The sequence below is a fragment of the Polyodon spathula genome, chromosome 37 (assembly GCF_017654505.1).
Source record: "Polyodon spathula isolate WHYD16114869_AA chromosome 37, ASM1765450v1, whole genome shotgun sequence".
NCBI classification, from domain to species: Eukaryota; Metazoa; Chordata; class Actinopteri; order Acipenseriformes; family Polyodontidae; genus Polyodon; species Polyodon spathula.
The window spans coordinates 1,669,887-1,689,022 of NC_054570.1; the positions used below are offsets into that span (position 1 = coordinate 1,669,887).

General features: G+C 46.5%; 1 protein-coding gene across 1 annotated transcript in view; it reads left to right on the forward strand.

Annotated features, from left to right (window-relative positions):
- Window positions 1-6,928: 6,928 nt before the first annotated feature.
- LOC121304162 (glutamate receptor ionotropic, kainate 5-like) overlaps window positions 6,929-19,136 on the forward strand; it is a 22,897-nt gene continuing 10,689 nt past the window's right edge. The window contains exons 1-3 of the mRNA XM_041235131.1: window positions 6,929-7,442; window positions 8,594-8,883; window positions 17,510-17,673. Coding sequence (XP_041091065.1) covers window positions 17,562-17,673 — 112 coding nt within the window. The 5' untranslated portion in view covers window positions 6,929-7,442; window positions 8,594-8,883; window positions 17,510-17,561. The remainder of the gene's footprint in view (window positions 7,443-8,593; window positions 8,884-17,509; window positions 17,674-19,136) is intronic.

Sequence of the window (19,136 nt, forward strand, 5' to 3'; positions counted from 1 at the left end):
GTGCCAATGCAGGCTTTGAGAACTGGAGACTGAGAAAGAGAGAAACAGATTGTTGCGTGTGTTTAAAAAATAAATAGAAATTGGAGACTGTTTGTTTTTTTGGGGGTTTTTTTTGGAGTGGTTTGGTATGGGGGGGGGGGGGGGGGGGGGGGCACTTGCGAGTGTGCTTTCTCAGCAAGATCCACCGTGACGCACACTCAAGTGAGCGCCTCCACTTGAGTGAGCGCCTCCACTCAAGTGCTGATTTTGTTTCAAATGAGCTTTAATAGCACAACTAGAGTTTATTCAGATTTCCTGCCGAAAGCGATTTCCCCCTTTGAGAACTATTTTGAGTGTCACAAATTAGTATTAATTGATACGCAATTAACCATTTGTGTTTGTTGATAAACAGTCTATCTGTGTATGTATGTATATATTTATGTATCTCGTGCATGCGTGTGTGTGTGTGTCTATCATTAGCCTGCAGGCTGAGCTCATGTTTCCTGTGTGTGTGGAACGTGGTTTGATTATTTTTTTGAGACTTGCTAGTTTCCAAGAATACTCCATTTAAAAGACTGGTAGGTATTTCAAGCACTGGACTGGATGAGAAGGTTTTTTTTTGTTTGTATATCCTGTGTGTTCTCCCTTTTAAAGGCTACGGATCTCTCTCTCTCTCTCTCTCTCTCTCTCCCCTGGCAAACTCAACTTGTGTCGCAGTGCCCTTTCCCCCTCTACCCACCCTCTCCCTCCCCCTCTCCCTCCCTCACAGCAGGGTTCTACTCCACCGCTGTGACTGTGAAAAAACGCTCTCCTCTTTTTTCTCTTCCCTCCCCCATTCTCCCCCCCCCTTTTTTCTATCAGCATTGGCTTCTACACCCTGTGTGACTTTGAATAAAACTCTCCTCTCTCTCTCTCTCTCTCTCTCTCTCTCTCTCTCTCTCTCTCTCTCTCTCTCTCTCTCTCTCTCTCTCTCACTCTACCCCCGGTCTCGCTTCGACCTCTTTCTCGTTGATTGAGTTTGAAGGTAGGAAACTCTCTCATCCCTCCCTCAGTTTAATTCAAACAGTCTGCATTGAGTCTGGCCAGTCACACAGACAATACCGAAGGTTAGTGCAATAAAACTGTGGGGGGGGGGGGGATATACACTGAACTGCGAAAGAGGAAGCTGGCACGATCAGTCACGCTCCCCAAGGGCTGTTCCACGGCAGGTTTGTTTAACAGGTAAAATGAGATTGTGAGCGAGGGCAGCTGGATGGAGGGTTAAGTGATTCAGAACAGGATATGGAACAAAGACAAGGAGTGGAAGGGACACCTCTGTGTTATTACCCTCATCTCCCTGCCTTCTGCACTAGGTGTGATTTTGAGATTCAAGGGGAGGAGAGGTGGGGGGGTGGGGGGAGGGGGGTTTGGGGGAGAGAAGAGAGACCCCCCGTCAATTTCCTGACCCGCCTGATCAACACTACACACCCCCCCCCCCCCCCCCTGTCTGCCTGCCTGTGGAAAACATACCAATCACTCAGTCTATTTGATGTGTTCTGTATGTCAGTCTTGTCAGGACACAAGAACGCACAACACAGACATACAGACGGGGTGGGGTGTGCCGTGTGGGGTCAGGAAAGAACACAAAACGATTGTGGGTAGACAGTGCCACACGCACGGCACATCAGGAAATAGCACAGAAACAACACAAACCACACAGGTAGACAGACAATAAAGACAGAATGGGTGAGCACACGCACAGACGCACGTGTGAGTGTGTGTGTGTGTGTGCTGTGTCTACGTGTGCGTGTCTGTGTGTGTGTGTGTGTGTCTGCTGTTATCTGTCTGCGTTTGTGTGTCTGTGTGTGTCTGCTGTTATCTGTCTGGGTGTGTGTGTGTCTGTGTGTCTCTGCTGTTATCTGTCTGTTTGTGTGTGTCTGCGTGTGCGTGTCTGTAGCCGAGGTCTCCTCTGAATCCCACTCCCTTTCCATCCACGGCTCACAGAGGCTATCGGAGACAATGTGCTTCACGCGGATCCCGCTGGCTGTTGGGATGGTTGCCATGGGAGACGATCAGCTGAACAGGGCCCTGCCTCAGCGGCGCAGACAGATTCAGACAGGTTCTTTATATCCGGCTGCAGTTCATCAAGCAAACAGCCCCCCTCCCCGATCTATCAATGAAAACTCCCTGTATCTGCCTGCCTGTGTCTCAGGCTGACCGAGTCCACTCTCAAACTAGAGCTGAGACCAAAGTGGAGCGTCACCCAGAATCTTAGGATTGAGACATAATATATATGATCATAATTTAGATACTTCATTTAACATCGTGTAATCAAAGAAACTGCAAAGTGCTCAAAGCGTGTGTAAATCAGTAAGTGAAAGTAACATTATTCCAGCAGGGTTCATTCGAGTTTACGAAGGACATTTCTATTGGGCGATGCAAAACCGCTAGCCACACCTTGTTTAAAACCACCTGGCCAACTAAATTAATAAAAATAGCACCCTGTTTAAATATATTTTATTTATATAGCGCATTTCGTAGCCCAGGATCTGAAAGCGCTTTACATGTCGGTGTAAAACTCTCACCCCCTCTGCCCTCTCTCTCAAACTACCCACCAACATTTTGACTTGACGTTGAATTCGTTTTGCCTCTTCAGGTATTCCTAGAATTTGTTGAGACGGGCAGAGGCCTGCGTCTCAGGACTGCAGGCAGCTAGACCGTGGTACTGAGTTCATCAGCCCATGAATGATTAATGCTGATGGGGTTAGACACTCTGTAATTTATTAAAGTTAGCTTCTTCAAAGAGTTCTAGCCACAGCTTTAAAACAAATCAATAAAGATAATAACATTATCACTGCCCCCCAGCCTTGGTGGAAGGTTGGTCTAGTGTATTAACATGAACCCGCTAGCGCCACCTAGCCCCCTAGACTGGAACCCAGGCCCGCAGAGGAAGGAGAGGGTTAGTCTGGTGCATTAATTTATAGGTAATGGCTACTAAAATCTAAGATGCAAACAGACTTTCTATTTTAATGGCTATATTGGGGCTTTCAGTATAACTACACGGCTGTAATTATACAGTTGGTGGCAGCGGTGGGATATATTAAGAGCTATCTGCTGAATAAATTCCCATCTTAGAGTGGGATGGAAATTGAGAGGGAGGGGTATGTCTTGGAGTGCTGTATGAATGTAGGCTGAGATTCAGATGGCCTTTTGATATATGTATATATAATGGATGTATTCCAGTCTCCCAGCCCCATAGCCTTTCACAGACAGACAATACATACAGGCCGACAAACTGACTTTCTCTCATCTTTTATCTGGCACTCTGCTTCCTCCAACTATTTAAAATGAAAGTTTATTTTTGTCCCTCGGCAGCTGCCTAGCAAGAGAGAGAGAGAGAGAGAGAGAGAGAGAGAGAGAGAGAGATAGAAAGAAAGAAAAGTACCTCTTCATTTTTTGTTATTAGCAATTTGGATTTGGGCAGTGGAGCAGAGGTGTTCTGTAAATAGCAACTCTTATTAAACAAGCAAGAGAGGAGAGGAGGAGTGTGGGAGAGAGAGAGATAGGGGGAATGGAGTGAGTGGGAGGGTGGAGAGAGATGGAGATATGTAGTCACAGTGAGCAGGGTTAGCTGTATAGTCCAGTCACAGTGAGCAGGGTTAGCTGTATAGTCCAGTCACAGTGAGCAGGGTGAGCTGTATAGTCCAGTCACAGTGAGCAGGGTTAGCTGTATAGTCCAGCAGTCACAGTGAGCAGGGTTAGCTGTATAGTCCAGTCACAGTGAGCAGGGTTAGCTGTATAGTCCAGTCACAGTGAGCAGGGTTAGCTGTATAGTCCAGTCACAGTGAGCAGGGTTAGCTGTATAGTCCAGTCACAGTGAGCAGGGTTAGCTGTATAGTCCAGTCACAGTGAGCAGGGTTAGCTGTATAGTCCAGTCACAGTGAGCAGGGTTAGCTGTATAGTCCAGTCACAGTGAGCAGGGTTAGCTGTATAGTCCAGTCACAGTGAGCAGGGTTAGCTGATAGTGCTGACACTATACAGTCTGCGCCTGTGTGTAGGGTTAACTCCCCTGAGCTCCCTGTTATTAAAGACAGGTTTTAGCAGAGTTGCTGTGTGCTTTATTCGCTCATGTTAATAATTTCTGCTCAGTTGGTCCAAGCTGTTCTTTATCAGTCCTGTCAATTAATAATTAGCACAGTGCCACCAAGAGACCAGACACTGCCCACACACACACACACACGCACACTGAGACACACACACACACACACACACACACACACACACACACACACACACGACACAACACACACACACGCACACTGAGACACACACACACACACACACACACACAACACACACACACACACACAGACACACACACACACACACACACACACACACACACACACACACACACACACACACACACACACACACACACACACACACACACACACACACACACACACACACACACACACACACACACACACACACACACACACACACACACACACACACACACACACACACAAGAATCTGTGTGGTGGTGGTGTGTGTGTGTGGCACCCTCCCCCTTTCTCTCTCTCTCATCGAATCTATCCCCTCTGTATCCCCCTCTCTTTCTCTACGACTTCCTTCTCTCTCTCTCTCTCCCTCTCTCTCCCTCTGTCTCTCAATCCTCATTCAATGAGCAGGTTCAGTTAAGCAGCGTATTTCCTACTCGTCAGTTTATTTTCTGTGTGATAATGACTATTTACACCCGCCAGTGCGCGCTCATCGTCAAGCACCAGCACATCACTGGAACCCAGCCAGGACACTCAGGGTTAACAACCCAGCAGCCCTGCCCCTCTCCCGGGGAGCCAGAACCCTGGAGCCAGGGGAGCCAGAACCCTGGAGCCAGGGGAGCCAGAACCCTGGAGCCTCTGTTAGGTTCGAGTCACGCGACCAGTTACCCACCCCCACCCCCACTGCCACCCCGATAACCTCCCAAACTCTCTCACCCCCACACAAGCAGTGATGACCCTGAGAAATCAATATTGATTGGGTGAGCGACTCCAGAAAGGTGGAAGCTCCCAGTCTGTTTAAAGAAAGCGAGATTTCCTGACAGCTCGGGGTCAGGTCTGGTCAGCAGCACCGCTCCTCTCCTCCTCCTCCTGCTCCTCCTCCTCAGCTCAGATCTCAAGGTGCTGTCCTGTGCGGACTCGTCTCTCCGAGTGTAAGAGCAGGGGGTGCAGCGAGAGGCAGAGCGGGGATGTGAAACTGCAGCTGCAGCACCCAGAAAGGGGGGCGGGGCTCTGACCTCTCACTGTGTGTGTGTGTGTGTGTGTGTGTGTGTGTGCCTATTCTCTTTTCTTCTTTGCCAACTATAGATCTTGCATAAACTCTCTCCCTTCTCTCCCCCTGAAAGAGACTATCCTCTCTCCCCTTGTATCCTCCTTTTCTCTTCCCCCTCCCCCTCTCTCTGCCCTCCATCCCCTTGCTCTCCCCGCGCTCCTCTTTTTTGTACACCTCGTGTAACTCTCTTGCTCTCTCCTTGATCAAGTCTATCCCCCCTCCCCTTGTATCCCCCTCTTTTCTCTTCACCCTCTCTCTCTCTCTCTCTCTCTCTCTCTCTCTCTCTCTCTCTCTCTCTCTCTCTCTCTCTCTCTCTTCTCGCGCTCTCTCTCTCTCAATCTCATTGATGGTGTGACTGTGTGAGACCAGAATACTGAGTAGCTTCTCATTATTCCAAAGGCAGAACGAAGCTCATGCCCAGAATGTCAATGCTGTCTCGCTCTCTCGCTCTCTCGCTCTCTCGCCCAGCCTCTCTCTACTCTCTCTCTCGCTCTCTCTCTCGCTCTCTGTCCCTCTCTCACTATCCCTCTTCTGTTCTTTTCTAAAAACCACAATCACATCTTTTAATACATCTCCTAAACACAAACACACACACTGATACACACACACTGACAAAGACGCACTCACACACTGATACACACACTTACACATTGACACACGCACTGATACTGATACACACTGTGTGTATCCGTGTGTGTGTTTCAGTGTGTGTGTATCGGTGTCTCAGTGTGTGGTAGGCACACACACAAAAGTCACACAACAATAGCCCATACACACAAAGTAACAGACACAAAGTCACACACACATAGTCACACATACAAAGTCACACACACATAGACACAGACATAGTCATACACACCAAGACACACATACACACCCCAGGACATAAACCCCCCAGGAAAATCTCGTTACACAAACCTCTCTCTCTTAAGGTCGACTTGTCAAATTTGTACAAAAAAACTCTCTCTCTTTCTCTCCCCCTCAGATTGCTCTAGGGGGAGAGAGAGCGAGGGGGGAGAGAGAAAGAGAGGGGAGGGAGAAAAGAGAGAGAGAGAGAGAGAGGGAGAGAGAGAGGGGGGAGAGAGAAAGAGAGGGGGAGTGAGAGAGAGAGAGAGAGGGGGGGAGAGACAGAGAGGGAGAGAGCGAGGGGGGGAGAGTGGAGAGCGGGAGTCTGTGACGCTCTGCTCCTATGAAGGTACAAGTGCTCTGCAGTGAAGTACCTTAGCAACAGTAAATAAGGAGACAGGATATCAGATTTTTTTTTTTTTTTTTTTCTCTGTTTTCTTTCGGCTGAAGATTTTTTTTCCTCCCTGTGTCAGTACACACACACACGCGTGCGAGCTTGAGGATTTTTCTCTTGACTTTTAAAAACCTATCCTTTGGTTGTCTGCAGATTTAAAGATTTTAGCTGGATTTTTTGGGGGTTATTCCCCCCACCCCCAGGGGGGAAAAGAAAATATATAAATCTCGCTATATATAAATCTCTCTCTTTATTTTTCATACGTTTTGAATCGGGGGGGGGGGGGGGGGAACAGCAGACAGATTAACAAGCTTCGGAAAGGAGGTCGGAGCGGGAGAGCAGGCAGAGAGGAGAGAGTAGAGGAGATGACGCGCGTCGCTACATTGCTGTGTGTGTGTGAGGAGAGAGGGGAGGGGGGGGCTAGCTTTGGAAAGAGGGAACGAGAGAGAGGATGTGCAGGAGAGAGGGGGGCCTCTGGATTTAAAACTGGAGGAACGAAGAGGATGAAACGATAGAAGAAAATAATGACTCCTGCATCGATGGCTGCTTTTTGCCCGAGGAACTAAAGAAAATACCTCAAACAGCAGCCTTTTCTGGGATTATTGGAAGCCAAAGAACCCCCCCTCCCCAAACAGCCGGCCTGTCCCTGACATTGCAATTCAGGAGAGCTTGTTTCTTTGTGAAGGGGTGGGGGGAGAGGGGGGAAGAGGGGGAGAGAGCGTATTTTGGAATCTGTCGTTGCGGCTTTGATGCTGGTAACGTTTTTTTTTTTAAAACATGGTATACGTCAATAGATACTTCATTTCTGTTCATTCTTATAAAATATCTGTTGATCAGTGAGATGGAGGGGATCGGAACAAGCAGATTGTTTTTATCGATTCTGCCTTTTGGGAATTCCTGGAAGGGGGTGAGTTGATTCAGAATATAAATCAGTTGTTTTTTGGGTTTTTTTTTTGTGAAATCGCTTGGCAATCGAGCGAACCGTTAGTTATTTCTTTTACACATCCCCCCCCCCCCCCCCCCCCCCCCCCCCCCCCCCCCCCCACCCCCCCGATGACAGTGACAACAAGAGTTCTCAGAGGAGAGACTGGGGGGGGGAGCATGGAGGAAGGTAGTAGTCTATCCATCCATCCATCTATACCCCCCCTCCACCGCTACCCTCCAATCTCATTCAGTAAAACGCTCTGCATGCAGGACGACTGTTCAAATCGTTTGCAGCTGTGCCTGTTGGTTGTGGGTTCGTTCCTTGGGTTAATTAACTAATTAATGAACAAACAAACTAAGTGGCTAACTAACTAACAAACACAAACAAACCGACTGACATACATTCCAATTGCGGTATAAACACATTGACAAGACCCTTAGCTGGGTGTACTAATCACACACAGTAATATACTGGACTAACACACACACACACACACACACACACATTTATCTGTTTCAAACTTCATTTTATATATATAAATCTCCCTAAAGCGTTTTTGGAGGGTTAGGGGGAAAGAGGGAGGAAAGCAAGGTTGCGGTATTGTATTTAAAGCAAGTGAGATCAATAGTTATCTGTTTGATTTACTGAACTGCCCCCACCCCCCCCAGGGGGCCGTTCTGTTAGAAATGGGCCTTGATGTTTCTCAACAGCCTGGCATCAGGGAATGAATGAATTCCTGGACTTTGGAGAAATCTCCCAATTCTCTGGCTCCAGATGATGCTTTTTTCTCTCAAGCCTGGAATTTTGTTTCCACTCGGATAACAATTTCTTGAAAACAACCCCCCCCCCCCCCCCCCTAAAAAAAAAACACCAGTAACAATACAAGCCCTTGGTGGATTTCAATTTGTGTATTATTAGCCATGTATATTCGCTGTCTGGCTGTCGTGGTTTTTGTAGTTCGCTGTCTGGCTGTCGTGGTTTTTGTAGTTCGCTGTCTGGCTGTCGTGGTTTTTTGTACTCTGCTTGGCGTTTGTTCGTTCAGATTAAGTGCTCCCGTGCCAGAGAATGAAGGCCAAGTTTTTTTTATTTCATTTATTGGTTTGCTTATTCATTTTTTTAAATATTTCTTTAAGGAGAATGTCCTCAAAATGTAACCCTGTGCGCCTGGAAGTTCCCTGTGACGTGAGAAAAGGAGAATGGATTAAATAAAAGAAATTCCACCCTTTCTGATTGGATTAGCCCTGACAGACGGACAGACAGAGGGACCAGGACAGGTTGCCCTCTTTGCTGCAGTGTTTTGTTTTTTTTTTCAAATTCTTCTCGGATCCTGTTATTCCCGGGATTTTTTTTAAGGACGACGTTTCAGAACAGCCCCCCTGCCCCCCCCACCCCCGAAGCCTACAGGATCCTACTGATTCACTCTGTAAGTATCCATTCTCTCTCTCTCTCTCTCTCCTCTCCCTGTATCTCTCTCCTCTCCTCTCCTCTCTTCCGCTCTTCTCTCCTCCTCTCCTCTACCTGTATCCCTCTCCTCTCCTCTCCTCTCCTCTCTCTGTGTAGCAGGACTCACCTGTGAGTCTCTGTGTGTGCAGTTTGATTTTGCCATCACACTTCCTATGAATCTCCATACATGAAGGTTACCCATTGCAGAGTGTAATAGGAGTCCATATAAATGAGACTGTATAGAAATCTACCTATGGATAGATACATACTAGTACCATACTAACTATCAGGCTATATAGAAATCAACCTGTCGGTACTACATACTGGTGTCTATATAAGGTTATATAGCTATTAGACTATATATCTGCTTATGTGAAATCTGTGCTAGTGTCTATACAAGCTGTGTAGAAATCTATGTGAGGTTAATATATACTAGTATCGATATACAGTTACATAGCTGTGGGCTGTATAGAAATCTGTATGTGGTCAATATTTTTATTTATATATATATATATGTGTGTGTGTGTGTGTGTGTGTGTTGTGGATGAGACTGTGTGTGTGTGTGTGTGTGTGTGTGTGTGTGTGTGTGTGTGGTTGTGGATGAGACTGTGTTGCCAGTGTGTGTGTGTGTGTGTGGTTGTGGATGAGACTGTTGTTGCCAGTGTGTGTGTGGTTGTGGATGAGACTGTGTTGCTGGTGTGTGTGTGTGTGTGTGTGTGTGTGTGGTGTGTGTGTGTTGTGTGTGTGTGTGTGTGTGTGTGTGGTGTGTGTGTGTGTGTGTGTGTGTGTGTGTGTGTGTGTGTGTGTGTGTGTGTGTGTGTGTGTGTGTGTGTGTGTGTGTGTGTGTGTGTGTGTGTGTGTGTGTGTGGAAAGATGTCTAACACAACGGTGGTGTGGTGTGTGTGTGTGTGTGTGTGTGTGTGAGAGAGAGTGTGTGTGTGTGTGTGTGTGTGTGTGGTTGTGTGTGAGTGTGTGCTGTGTGTGTGTGTGTGTGTGTGTGTGTGTGTGTGTGTGTGTTGTGTGTGTGTGTGTGTGTGTGTGTGTGTGTGTTGTGTGTGTGTGTGTGTGTGTGTGTGTGTGTGTGTGTGTGTGTGTGTGTGTGTGTGTGTGTGTGTGTGGTTGTTCAAAAAAGCGATTTTATTATTAATTAAGCTGCTTTATTATTCTAAGCCCTTTTCACACTGGCACTCCTACCTGGGTCACAATCCCTCGAAACGCATGCCGGCTGTTTGTGGCAGTGCTTCCGAAAAGATCCTATCAGGACAACTGAGGAAGAAACAGCTTACAATCAGGAGGTCCCCGGTTCAAGATCCTATCAGGACAACTGAGGAAGAAACAGCTTACAATCAGGAGTGACCCTCAGCGAGTCACTGAACCTCCCTGTGCTGCGTCTTTGGGGTGAGACGTTGTTGGAAGTGACTCTGCAGCTGATGCATAGCTCACACACCCTAGTCTCGTATCTTGTAAAGCAGCTTTGTGATGGCGGTCCACTATGAAAGGCACTATATATATAAATATACTATTATATATTATATATGCTTTATACTTATTATATATATATATATAGATATCTATATATGCTTAGATGTGTAATGGCTACAGTATAGGATACTGACCTTTGGTTTAAGGTTTCATGTCTCACCTTTCTGAAATGTTCTCTTTCTGAAAGCTGTTTAATTTTGCAGATTTCCTCCTTGCTTTTCCCATGGTTACACTATGCATTTACCCTAGTTTGACTTTTAAATGCTTTATCAAACCTCTACGGGCTTTATCATGCTTCCACTGTGCTATATTACACTGTGCTGTGATTTTACTATGGGAAACTTGTATAAGGGATAGTTTACCATGGTTTGTTTTTCTTAATATGCTTTACCATGCCTCTCTGTGCTTTTCAATGCTTCCCTGTGCTTTACCTGACCTCTCTGTGCTTTACAATGCTTCCCTGTGCTTTACCAGACCTCTCTGTGCTTTACAATGCTTCCCTGTGCTTTACCAGACCTCTCTGTGCTTTACAATGCTTCCCTATGCTTTACCAGACCTCTCTGTGCTTTACAATGTTGTCATTAATGACTAGCTAAGGATGAATACGTGCGATACCCAGGTTGCGCTCTTCCTATTGTCGTAACTTGCATGTTCATTGTGTTGTAAGCTGTGTGTTCATTATGTTGTAAGCTGTGTGTTCATTGTGTTGTAAGCTGTGTGTTCATTGTGTTGTAAGCTGTGTGTTCATTATGTTGTAAGCTGTGTGTTCATTGTGTTGTAAGCTGTGTGTTCATTGTGTTGTAAGCTGTGTGTTCATTGTGTTGTAAGCTGTGTGTTCATTGTGTTGTAAGCTGTGTGTGTGTGTGTTCATTGTGTTGTAAGCTGTGTGTTCATTGTGTTGTAAGCTGTGTGTTCATTGTGTTGTAAGCTGTGTGTTCATTGTGTTGTAAGCTGTGTGTTCATTATGTTGTAAGCTGTGTGTTCATTATATTATAAGCTGCTCAGATGCATTCAGCGCATATAAAATGCATGTTTGCGAAAACTTCGGTTTCTTTGAAAACCCGCTCGTATCAGACTCGTATAGCAGTTTGTAGGAAAATGCATGGAATTATTTGTTTAGCTGTGTATTAAATTAAAAGACCCCGCCTCCCTCTCGATCATCGTCACACACAACGAGAAATCCTTCTCAGGGTAACCCACCCCCCTCCGCCTGGAATGTGTACACCTTTACAATCCAAAGAGAAAACCCTAACCCTGCATCTTAAAAGGCTTGTCTTGTCTCTCCATTGGCCTTCGGGGGGCTTCAGCTGAGGAGTGAAGCATCGATCCCACTGCCTGTCACTGGAGCCCCATCCATCTGGCAAACAACAGCCTTGTTGGGATTCTCAGAGATGGATTGCCGGAACGCCCTCCCTGCCCCCCTGCCCGCCCCCCGCTTCTTAAGCTAGTCCTGGCTAGTCACGTTCCCACCCGCCTTCCATCTAGCTCGACAACCCTCGCATGTTGTGGTTTTGTATTTCAGCTGACCTCTAATGAAGTCGAATGAAACCTGCTGAATAGGGTTGACGTTGAAATCTTGAATTAGGTAACGCACAGGGGAAAATCTTGCAGTGTGTGATTTTAGCCACTGAGAAATGCTTCCGGTAGAAACGTTGTGTCGTTAGTACAAGCCTCTCTCTCTCTCTCTCTCTCTCTCTCTCTCTCTCTCTCTCTCTCTCTCTCTCTCTCTCTCTCTCTCTCTCTACTATCTCCCTCTCTCTTTCCTCTCTCTTTGCTCTCTCCTCTCATCCTCCCTCCCTGCTGTGTTACACACACACACACACACACACACACACACACACATCCCTGGAGAGGCTGGTTGGATTCAGGTTGGGATTGTGGGGAAGGGAGGGATGCAAATAATGAAAGATTTAGAACAGGCCTGGAGGAAGATTTCCACCTGGAATTTACAGAGCTTAATTCTGTATACAATACTATACAGTACAATACAATACAATACAGTACAATACAGTGCAGTACAATACAATACAGCACAATACAGTACAATACAGAGCAATTCAATACAGTACAATACAATACAGCACAATACAGTCCAGTACAATTCAATACAGTACAGTAGAATACAGCACAATACAGTACAGTACGGTCCAGTACAATACAGTACAATACAGTCCAGTACAATTCAATACAGTACTATACAATACAGCACAATACAGTACAATACAGTCCAGTACAAATCAATACAGTACAATACAGGACAATACAGTGCAGTACAGTACAATACAGCACAATTCAGTACAGTACAATACAATACAGCACAATACAGTCCAGTACAATTCAATACAGTACAATACAGGACAATACAATACAGCACAATACAGTACAGTACGGTCCAGTACAATACAGTGCAATACAGTCCAGTACAATTCAATACAGTACTATACAATACAGCACAATACAGTACAATACAGTCCAGTACAAATCAATACAGTACAATACAGGACAATACAATGCAGCACAATACAGTACAGTACGGTCCAGTACAATACAGTACAATACAGTCCAGTACAATTCAATACAGTACTATACAATACAGCACAATACAGGACAATACAGTCCAGTACAATACAATACAATACAGTACAGGACAATACAATGCAGTACAATACAATACAGCACAATACAGTACAGTACAGAGCAATTCACATTTTTATAGCGCCTTACATCCCAAGGTTCCTAAAGTACTTCGTACAAATTTGTTTTAGAAAATTTGAATAAAACTGCTAAAAAGCTAGTCTGTCAAACAGCAATGTACCCCAAAAACACAGCTATGCACCCCAGTAACACGAGCGGTCGTTGCTGTAGCTGTGTTTTTAGAGTATCCTGTTCAGTTAGACCCAGTCTGAGACTCAAGGCAGGGAAGTTGAGATTTACAAAGTGCAGGATGGAATGGGAAGCTGATTTTACCGGCCCTGTCATTAAAACTGGGTTTCATAAATAAAGCAACCAGAAATTAATATATAAACACATAAACGGATAGATAATGTGATTTAAGAAAGTTAATTATAGAGGCTGTCTCTGTTCAGTGGTTTTATTGACTGAGACTCCAGCATTGCTTACTGAAGGATATCAGAGTTTAGGTTGTTTTTTTTTTTTCATTAGGGACTCGTTATTTTTCTGCAGTTCATATAGATATAGATATAGATTTGAAATATGACAGCAGAGTTATTACAATAATGCTGACTGGATTTGTGCTTCTTGTAAATAGGTCGACAGCCATTTAAACTTCATTGCTTTATTACAGTTAACAAAGTTACAGTCTTGTACTGTTTACTAATCTTCAGTGACTTGGAAAGAGGGAGTGAGAGGCTGGCTGGCTGGCTGGCTGGCTGTCTATCTGGCTGGCTGTCTGTCTGGCTGGGTGGCTGTCTGGCTCTCAGACGACAGACAGACCGACTGACAAACAGACAGACCGACTGTCTGACGGACCGACCGACAGAGAACGACCGACCGACAGACCGGAGCCGACAGACAGGACGACAGACCGACCACCCGACAGATCTGTCTGGCTGGCTGTCTGTCTATCTGGCTGGCTGGCTGGCTGGCTGTCTGTCTGTCTGGCTGGGTGGTTCCGACCGACAGACAGGACAGACAGACAGACCGACCGACCCACCGACAGACCGACCGACAGACAGGATAGGACGACGGACTGCTGGCTGGCTGGCTGGCTGGCTGTCTGTCTGGCTGGGTGGCTGTCTGGCTGGCTGTCTGGCTGTCTGGCTGTCTGTGGGTGGGTGGGTCGATTTTGTACCGTTGAATAGTTTTTATTTGAAGCCCAATAAAACCAATGAAAACTTCCAGCCTCTGTGCAAGCATCGTTTATTCAGACAGCAGTTACAGCAGTTTTACAAGGTTATACAGTGAGGTCCTGCCAGCATTGCCCTGTGTACAGCACAGCACAGCGAGGCTCTGCCCAGCACACAGCCGGCAATGCCAGTGCACTAGATCAGCACTTTATATAGACACCATGCTGGGTAGCTGCTGTAGTTCTGTACAGGGTTTTATATCAGTGTTATACAGTGCGGTCCTGCCAGCATTGCCCTGTGTACAGCACAGCACAACGAGGCTCTGCCCAGCACACAGCAGGCAATGCCAGCGCACTAGATCAGACGTTCCTTATACCCCTGCCTAGCAAAGTCAAGTGTCTTAATTCAATAATTACGCAGATTAACACTAATTAGTTAAGATCGCGTTAGGATTCTTTTAATTGGATTAATTAGGACTGGGAGAAGGAAGGAGAAAGGGAGGGGGAGAGACAGAGAGAGAGGGAGGGAGGGAGTAGGGGAGAAAGAAAGGGAGAGAGGGGGAGAGTAGGAGGAAAAGGTTGAGGGGAGGAGAGAGGGAGGAAGGGAGGAGAGGAGAGAGTGTGCAGGAAAGAGAGAGGGGAGAAGAGGGAGTGGTATTTGATAAACAGTCAGAAAGGGCACAGAAATCCCTTCCTCTTGACTGAACAGGACATTGAGCAGAGAATAGGCCATTTTGTAAAGCAGCGTGAGGCGAGGGAGAGGGGGATAGACAGAGAGAGAGCAAAGACGGGGAGAGAGGGAGAGGGGGAGAGGTGGAACTCCGCCCTGCTGCTGTGAGCCACACATCAACCCTGACTCTTGTTGCCACGGCAGCAGAGAGAGAGAGAGTGAGAGGAAGAGAGCGAGTACAGCATGGTTCAGGGAACCTGTATCGGAGAGGGAGAGGGAGGATGATGCACACACACCGAACACACACTCAACACACACTCACACTGATACACACACATTCTGAGACACACACACACACTCTGACTCACACACACACACAATGCCTGCTGCTCTATTTGGGAATGTTTTTGTAACATTTCCATTGACAGTGTATTTTCAAACTGCGTGGAATTATCATTTTTTTGTGACACTGTTTATTAATGGTACACAGTGTTATATCTGCTAATGCGTTGGAACCACGGCTGTCTGTCGGAATCTGCTCTCCTCACAGTAGTATTCGAGCACTGCCCCCTGCTGGTGAGAGGGTGAGGGTGCAGCTCTGCCTGGCAAGCTTGCACTGCAGAGCTCGGGGGAGACTGAATCACCAGCCAGATGTTTCGTTGGCACACTAGCGCAGTTTGACCTTCCTTCTCCTTCCTCTCTCTGTCTCTCCCTCCTTTTTTCCCAGTCTCTCTGTGTCTGTCTCTCTTTCCCTTCTAGTCTCCCTCCTCCTTCCTATCCCTCCCATTCTCTCCCTCCCAGCCTCTCTCTCCCCCCAGCCTCCTGATCGAGGAACACTGAGGAGCTCAACTCATCTCAACCCATCTCTCCCTCTCTCTCTGTCTCTCTCTCTCTGTCTCTCTCTCTCTCTCTCTCTCCCCTTGTTTCTCTCTCTCTCTCACTCTCTTTCTCTCTCTCTCTCTCTCTCTCTCTCTCTCTCTCTCTCTCTCTCTCTCTCTCTCTCTCTCTTCTCTCTCTTTTACTGGCAGAATTACACACATTTGCATATCAGAAGCTTAGTGGGTTGCTGCTAATTGTATCAGAGACCAAATATCCATCTCATGCTTCAGGCTATAGACACACAGTCAATAGACAATACTGTAGCAGTGCCAGAAAACATTATCTTCACTCTGCTTTACTACACTGTGCTGTGCTTTTACCAGGGGGATATGAAAGCAGTACACTTTGATAAGGGGGCTGGTTCGTTATCTTCACTGTGCTTTGAGAAGGGGGCTGGTTCATTATCTTCACTGTGCTTTGAGAAGGGGGCTGGTTCATTATCTTCTCTGTGCTTTGAGAAGGGGGCTGGTTCATTATCTTCACTGTGCTTTGAGAAGGGGGCTGGTTCATTATCTTCTCTGTGCTTTGAGAAGGGGGCTGGTTCATTATCTTCACTGTGCTTTGAGAAGGGGGCTGGTTCATTATCTTCACTGTGCTTTGAGAAGGGGGCTGGTTCATTATCTTCACTGTGCTTTGAGAAGGGGGCTGGTTCATTATCTTCACTGTGCTTTGAGAAGGGGGCTGGTTCATTATCTTCTCTGTGCTTTGAGAAGGGGGCTGGTTCATTATCTTCACTGTGCTTTGAGAAGGGGGCTGGTTCATTATCTTCACTGTGCTTTGAGAAGGGGGCTGGTTCATTATCTTCACTGTGCTTTGAGAAGGGGGCTGGTTCATTATCTTCTCTGTGCTTTACTACACTGTGCTGTGCTTTAGCCCCAGATGAATGGGATGCACTGTGAGACCAGGCATGAGTTGGGTTAGGACTGTAAGCTGTCACAGTGCTCTGATGTCACTGTTGAAAGACATTCTATTCAGCTGGTGTATTGATCTCATTGTTCAACAGCTGACAAGCTCTGACCTGCTTAATCAATTAATGCTAATTCACCAGCCTCTCGTTACTGCCTTTCCCTTTCCTCTGGAGGCCTGGGTTCCAGTCTGGGGGGCTAGGTGGCGTTAGCGGGTTCGTGTTAATGCACTAGGTGTCTCTCTTTATCCCCTTCCTTCTCTTTCTCTCTCCTCCATCCTCTCATCCCTCTCTCTCCCCCCTCTCCCCCCCCCATCTCTCTCAGTTGGAGACAGTGTTTCTCTCTCTCTCTCTCTCTCTCAAAGACCCCCTGCATTAGAGAACATGATGGAATAGACCTGAGATAAACACAATGCTGTTTGTGAGTCAGGCTTGTCTGCTATAAACTCTGCAGCTATTACTGCTCCCTCTCCCCTCTCTCCATCTCCCTCTCTCCTCTCCCCATCTCCCTCTCTCCTCTCCCCATCTCCCTGTCCTCCTCACCCCTCTCTCCATCTCCTTCTCTCCTCTCCTCTCCCTCTCCCCTCTCTCCATCTCCCTCTCCCCTCTCTCCTCTCCCCATCTCCCTGTCCTCCTCACCCCTCTCTCCATCTCCCTCTCTCCTCTTTATCTCTCGCTCTCATATTGACCGGGTTGTAATTATTTTTGTAATGCCTCTTCCTAATATCCACACTGACCACCTCTCTCTCCTTCCTTCTTCTCTCCCTTTCTCTCACTGACCACCTCTCTCTCCTTCCTTCTTCTCTCCCTTTCTCTCTTCCTCCTCTTCTGTCCCTCTCTCCTCCATGTCTCTTCCCGTGCTGCAGGTGGCGTCAGCGGGGCTGCAAACCGACCGTTCTCCATGAGGAGGAGAAGAAGATGCCGGCTCTGCCAGCACTGCTGCTGCTGTCGATTCACTTCCTCTTCCTGTTTCTGACCATGGTCCCGCCCCCTTACAGCCAAGGAGCCGTGCTGTCTTCACTGCGAATGGGTGAGGAGACGATCAGCAATACTGATCAATAACACGGCTCTGATCAGCGATACTGATCAATAGCACGGCTCTGATCAGCGATATTGATCAATAACACTGCTCTGATCAACGATACTGATCAATAACACTGCTCTGATCAGCGATATTGATCAATAACACTGCTCTGATCAGCAATACTGATCAATAACACTGCTCTGATCAGCGATACTGATCAATAACACTGCTCTGATCAGCGATACTGAGCAATAACACTGCTCTGATCAGCGATACTGATCAATAACACTGCTCTGATCAGCGATACTGAGCAATAACACTGCTCTGATCAGCGATACTGAGCAATAACACTGCTCTGATCAGCGATACTGAGCAATAACACTGCTCTGATCAGCGATACTGATCAATAACACTGCTCTGATCAGCGATACTGAGCAATAACACTGCTCTGATCAGCGATACCGATCAATAACACTGCTATGATCAGCGATACCGATCAATAACACTGCTCTGATCAGCGATACCGATCAATAACACTGCTCTGATCAGCAATACCGATCAATAACACTGCTCTGATCAGCAATACTGATCAATAACACTGCTCTGATCAGCGATACCGATCAATAACACTGCTCTGATCAGCGATACTAATCAATAACACTGCTCTGATCAGCAATACTGATCAATAACACTGCTCTGATCAGCGATACTGAGCAATAACACTGCTCTGATCAGCGATACTGATCAATAACACTGCTATGATCAGCGATACCGATCAATAACACTGCTCTGATCAGCGATACCGATCAATAACACTGCTCTGATCAGCAATACTGATCAATAACACTGCTCTGATCAGCGATACTGATCAATAACACTGCTCTGATCAGCGATACTGATCAATAACACTGCACTGTCACTATCACTCTGACAGTGACACACTGACACACTCAATAATATCACATGGTTGAAGTTATTGATTATTCCACTTTATTATTTTTATCATTTTTCCTTCTTTCTTTCTTTCTTTCTTTTGGGGAACACAAAACGGCTCCCGTTGATTAAATCAAAGCTGCAGAGCGACGTCGACTCTCCGCGATTCATTTTACAAACCGCCGTGGAAATAAATGTCTTTCTGTCTGTCTTTCTTTGTTCCTGTCTCTTTCTATAAATGTCATGCCCCGGGCAGCGTGGGGTTATTAATTCACCAGCACGCTAATGAAAGTGTTCAGAGCCGCTCCGAGCAGAGATATTTCAGCTAATAGAGGCTGAAAACAGTCTTGTTTAAACACCAGCGACGTTTCTATTAAAATACAAAGACAGTGAATCACAATCTGGTTGATGGAAGGATCAACCCATTATAGAGATCTAGAATCTGGCCCGTTTTAATGAGGTCCTAATGCTGATTCATGCAGACATGACCTTTCTGCATTTCCCTACTGTGGAAATATTGATAGAAGCGGATTTGC